The 5,839-nt window shown below is 32.6% G+C and overlaps 1 protein-coding gene across 1 annotated transcript; it reads left to right on the top strand.

Annotated features, from left to right (window-relative positions):
* The first annotated feature begins 1,228 nt into the window (after positions 1 to 1,228).
* On the top strand, positions 1,229 to 4,299 carry LOC145037055 (B3 domain-containing protein Os01g0234100-like). The gene is made up of 7 exons (XM_078985602.1): positions 1,229 to 1,485; positions 1,599 to 1,685; positions 1,993 to 2,024; positions 2,099 to 2,240; positions 2,330 to 2,536; positions 2,658 to 2,748; positions 3,533 to 4,299. Exons 1-7 carry the CDS (start codon positions 1,315 to 1,317, stop codon positions 4,174 to 4,176), a joined length of 1,374 nt encoding a protein of 457 aa, XP_078841728.1. The 5' UTR covers positions 1,229 to 1,314; the 3' UTR covers positions 4,177 to 4,299.
* The last annotated feature ends 1,540 nt before the right edge of the window (positions 4,300 to 5,839 follow it).

The following is a 5,839-nucleotide window of genomic DNA, read 5'->3' as shown; positions in this document are numbered from 1 at the left end:
GAAATGAGAAAAGTAAGGTAGTGTTTTTTTTTTCCTGCAAATCTACGTAACCTCTTCTGTCTGTGCCGTGCAGACCACGCGTAGATATTAGCCTTCGCAGACTGTTTGTTTTTTTTTGAAGACTGTAGACCTAAAAATCTATGCGCCCTCTTCTTGGCGCAGATGTGAACCAGAGTCTTCTAACATCTTCAGACATCTTCTAGCCTAAAAAACATATATATCTTTATTTTTTTAACTTTTTTTTTAATTATATTTTTTCCAACTTTATTAATGATAAACAATTTAAAAAAAAATACAAAACTTAAAAAAAAACGTTTGACGATACAAACATGATATTTTTGATAAATTTGTAAATAAAGATTTATTACAATAATAGTCGTTGAAGTTGTTTATATAAATATAAAAAAATTATAATATAATCTTATATTTTCTCTAGAAAATATTTATGGTATCGTTAATTTCTCTAAAAAATATTTATGATACGTTTTTAATGGATTTAATTGAAAAAAAAAGAAGTTTATTTCCGTCCATTTATGTATCAAAATTTTTGATCACTAATTATAATGTTTAGCTAAAATTTTGCAACCAAAGTTGTTGGTTTTTATCAAATATATACGTTAATTCATACCATTTTTATTTTTATTTTTTATACAATAATACATAAAAGTTGATATAAATTTATTAATTATTTATAACAAAGTCATTAAAATATTAAAAAATAACTTTAAAGTTAAAAAAAAAACAGTTTATTTATATTTCAATTTATTTTAGTAGCCTGCAGATGTTAAAAAAACAAACAATTTTTTTTTTTCAGACCGCAGACATTTGATCCACCTCTTCTACTGCAGATGTCTACAGTTGTGATCCGCAGACTGCAGACATTTTGTCTCAGAAAAAACAAACAGCACATAACTAACCAACTTTATAATTAATTCTAACTAGCTTAAGCTAAACCACATTTTCTTTGTCCTACTTTGCACAAACCGACTTGAGCATCCGTATAAATCTATTTTTATAAAAACTTATGTTGATACTTTTTTGACATTAAAACCGAAATTTATATAAACATAAGAGGATAAACCGACAACAAACTGCACTCCAACTTTTTTTTTTTTAAAGTTATAAACTTTTATGTAATTTTTTCTAAAAGCAATTAACGAAAAATATATTTATTTCTAGGTTATTATCAACATTAAAAAAAAAAAAAAAAAAACAGGTTCAAACCCACCTCTTGTTGGAATTTGTTTCCTACTTCACCGCTGCTTTCCCGCAATCTCTTTCTCTTACCTGTTCTTCCCTAAAACCCTTTACGTTATGGCAGCTCCGGTGGCCGAAGAATCCAATTTTCCCCTACAAAATTCCGATCTCCACCTGCATAAGAGCATTTATGATTCTGATGAACACGATTTCACTATCTCCCAATTGGCTGAAACTAAAACCTCTCTCCCTAACACTCCGCCTCCTCCCTCCTCAACTTCTTTATTGGTCTCTCTCTTTTCTCTTTCCCTATCTATACATGCAACTATACCTATGTCATTTTCAATGCATTTGCAGAAGCATCAGTTGATTAATGTTGGATCTGGTTGTGGTTCTGTTAGGGCAAACGAAGAAAGTTTAAGCCGGTCAGATATGGCGTTTCTACAGGTGAAATCAATGCGGAAAAGATACATCCAAAACCTAATATCGTAAGTTTTATTTTATTTCATAGAAAACGATACGTTTTGCTATCGAAATCGCGCTTTTCAATTGCACAATTAATGTGGATTTTGTTACCAAATTGATTACTCGGAACTATCAATTCGTAGTGTTAGCTATCCATTTTCACAAAACCTTTTAGAATCCGATCAATTCCGTTCATCTTTCCTTTTTTGGGGTTTAGGGTTTAACTTTACATTCAAAATTTCTTTTTTTTGACCTTTTCCATGTTTCCTGTATATCTCTTCTGTTTAATCGACATAAATGGAGCTTACAGATCATTAATTTCATCAACAGGTAATCACCGATCCTTCCAGTAATTGTTCGAGGTAAGTTCTGCTTCATTTCTACATTGTTCTTCTCTAAATAATCTTCAAACTAACGCTGTCTACTTGACATACAGCTCCTCAAAATGCTCTAAATCTCCTGTTGAAATCACTCCTGCGATGATTCTAGCTGAAGAGATTCAGTCAACCCTAGGAAGCGAACATCCCAGCTGTATAAAATTGATGGGGAAAGCACATGTTGGTTCTGGTTATTGGATGGTAAATCTACTGTCTTTTCAACTTTTTGATTCAGTCTTTACTTTTATCCATGAAAAATTTCATCATCTGTTCATCTCTCCTGAATGCAGAGCTTTCCACAGCCATTCAGCAAGCTGTTTTTACCAAAAACAGACAGTGATATGATCATTGAAGATGAAAAGAAGAAGCTACATCATATCAAATTCATTGCTCACAAGAATGGACTTAGTGCAGGGTGGAAAAAGTTTGCAAGTAGACATAATTTGCTTGAAGGGGATGTTTTAATCTTCCAGTTAATCGAACAATTTAAATTTAAGGTGACATCTTTCTCTTTTCATTTCTGTGGTTTAATTTTTGTTCTTGATGAACATCAAATCTTCAAATTCATGAAATGGGAAAAATAAGAATCAAAACCTAACTTCAGTTTCGAATTTCTAGGTTTATATAATTAGGGCGAATGATATGAACAAAGAAGATGGTGGTCTTAGCCTTTTGGAGTTGGAGGCACAAACAGAAAACACAATTCCAGGTCTGTTTCTGTAAATTTCATTTATGGTCCTTGAGTTAGCCGATTTTTTCAACTTTGGTCCCATAAAATTTTCTCTTGTAGTTTTGGTTCTTATTTGAGGTTTTTTGTAATGTTTTTGCTCCTTGTTCAAATAAATGACTATTTTTGGGACGAAAATTGTAAAAACAACTATTACTTAGGGACCAAATTTGTAATTTACTCTAAACTCTATGTTGTGGGCCACACATAACTTCCACCATGGCTTTCAAATTTTCAATTAATCTTTAATCTTATTGGACATGTCTATAACTTTGGGCTTGAGGTGTTAGACTTACATCTCAGACTTTGAATTATTCATTTTAGAGTAAATTACACGAATGGTCCCTATGGTTTAGGGTAATTTATGTGTTTGGTTCCTAACTTATTTTTTTAACTCGGAAGGTCCCTATTGTTTGTTTATATTACATGCTTGGTCCCTATCTTACCTAAAAATACTATTTTGCCCTTGATTTTTCAACTTATTTAAATAAACACACCCTCAATCCCACCCCACCAGCTCACCTTACCTTACCTAAACCACTATTTTTCCCTATTTAAATAATAGTCCTTTTAGATAAGACAGGGACCAAACACGTAACAAAAGCAAACAGTATGGACCAAACGCATAACAAAAACAAACAGTAGGGACTTTTTGAGTTAAAAAATAAGTTAGGGACCAAGCACGCAAATTACCCCAAACCATAGGGACCATTCGTGTAATTTACTCTTCATTTTATTTAATATTTTTCAATTTTTAATAACATAGAAACGGATACAACATTTACCACAACAAAGAAAATCAAGCGTCAGAGATCACCAACTCCACCACTAAACGACACCGAAGAGGTTGAGTCAGAAGTTCTAGAAGGTTCTAGACCCTCAAAACCAAACATTCCATCTACCTTCCAAGATTTCCACATCATGGTCAAAGGTCAATGCATTGACTCGGAGCTTCCGGAAGATGTAAGAATGAGCTACCACAATCTATGTAACAGCCGTAAAGAGTTGCTTCATGATTGTCTTTCGGAAGATTTGTATGACAAGTTGGTAGTGGGGATGATTGGGGAAACTGTAAAAATTGCAAACAAGATCAAGAAGTGCAAGGTCACAGTAACTAAGGAGGAATTCGGTGTATGGGATAATTCCTTGAAATCGTTTGAATTTTTGGGGATGAAAGTTGGGTTTTTACGGGAGAGAATATGTAGACTTTCAAGATTTGTGTTGGAAGCGGAAGGTAGGTTTGATTTTGAAAAGTATAATGAAGCGAAGATTGAAAAGAAAAGAATTGAAGATGAGATTGTGGGGTTGAAGGAGAGATGTGGAAAGTTGGATGTGATTGTGGGTGGTTTAAAAGAGAAGGTTGGGAGGCATGAGGTGAAGTTTCAAGAAGAGGTTAATGCACCATGGTAGAAAGTGGAGATGGTTTTGATAACTTTTTTATTCTTTGTGTTAATATTTGTTCAACTAATTTGGATCAAAGTGTATGTGTAATTGGTGGATTGTTTCTATGCCTACAACTTCAAATTTTCCGTTTTTTTTTTTATACATTTGATAAACAACATTACTCAATTGAAGGAGGCTAGAAACGATGATTTGATGTGGCAATTCTCACAAGTCACAACTTTTAAGATGCTTTAGAATGTAGTAGTCTTTAGAGGGGATACAATGAAAAAACATTCTAAGTGTGAATAAAGGATCCGATAGAAATTATTCATTCACTTGGATTTCGAGCCACTTCTTCAAGTTTGAAACCGTTTTGAGATAATATCAATCCTCAAGCTTTTATCGGTTGTATTGAGTCATGTTATTTGTAAGACGTGATTTAAGGCGATAAATTTTGTATATAATTAATATTTTTATATGTAGTTTTTTTTATTATTCATTTTTATATACATATATGACTTAAGATAATATTTTATTAAAGTTTGATGACAATAACAAACATTGTGATATATTGCTTAAAAATTCCTATATAATTCTATTAAGACAAAACTACAAAAAAATGGTTAGTATGGGTTGTTCAACCCCTTAGAATTTTGGATCCCTTAAAATTTTGGATGGATGAATTTTGTTTGAAGTTTTGGTATTTGTCTTAAACTAAAAAGATTTTATATAACAAGCGCACATATACACATAGATATTAAAATTTAAAATATTTAAATAATTTAAAGAGAAAGAAGCATAAATTATAAGTTTCGATAAAGGGTCTAAATAAAAATTTGACAGATGAGGGGTGTTGTCCCCTTTGATTCATCGAGCGAGGTTGTGACATCAACCATTTCATCTTCAATATCTTCTCTTTCTTCTTCCCTATAATTCTTTTTTTCACGTTATCAACAACTATTGACGGAGCTTCTTTAGGTTGTGTCAGAAACCGACACACTATCAATGAATACCAGAACAAAGAGAAACAAACATCAAAGACTACCAACTCCACCATTAAATGACAATGAAGATGTTGTGTCAGAAGTTTTAGTAGACCTGGCAATTCGTGTATTCGTATCATGAAAACGTGTCAGCCACGAATTTAACGATTACATGATGATAAATAAGCTTTATCTCAATTTTAAGATGTATTCGTGTCGTGTTGTGTCTCTCATAGATTCGTGTCTTCATGTCTAAAATTGCTAGGTCTAAGTTCTAGAAAGTTCTAGACCCTCAAAACCAAATCTTCCATCTCAACAACTCGAAAGCTTCCAAGATTTCCACATCATGGTCAAAGGTCAATGCAGTGACTTGGACCTTTTGGAAGATGTAATAATGAGCTACTACAATCTATGTAACAGTCGTAAAGAAATGCTTCATGATTGTCTTCTGGAATGTTTGTATGACAAGTTGGTAGATGGGATGATTGGTGAAACTGTAAATATTGCAAACAAGATCAAGAAGTGCAATGTCACGGTAAGTAAGGAGGAATTTGGTGTAAAAGCCAATACCAGATCCTAACCATTACCATATTAGAGTTGTAAGGTCCCAATTACGAGAATCAAACCAATGATTAAAACAAACAATAGCAAGAATGAGTAGAAGAACAAGATGATCAAGCAATGCACATGTTCATTCACTAAAACGT

Source organism: Lactuca saligna, chromosome 3, assembly GCF_052625555.1.
Source record: "Lactuca saligna cultivar CGN05327 chromosome 3, ASM5262555v1, whole genome shotgun sequence".
NCBI lineage: Eukaryota > Viridiplantae > Streptophyta > Magnoliopsida > Asterales > Asteraceae > Lactuca > Lactuca saligna.
The sequence above is the reverse complement of the archived record's forward strand: the minus strand, read 5'-3'. Positions and strand labels throughout refer to the sequence as shown.

Bases quoted from the DNA above. Each gene is read 5' to 3' on its own strand.
- LOC145037055 (XM_078985602.1), top strand. From the start codon at position 1,315: ATGGCAGCTCCGGTGGCCGAAGAATCCAATTTTCCCCTACAAAATTCC. The intron at 2,025-2,098 runs GTAAGTTCTGCT...CTTGACATACAG, and splicing joins CCTTCCAGTAATTGTTCGAG to CTCCTCAAAATGCTCTAAAT. The intron at 2,749-3,532 runs GTCTGTTTCTGT...TTAATAACATAG, and splicing joins AACAGAAAACACAATTCCAG to AAACGGATACAACATTTACC.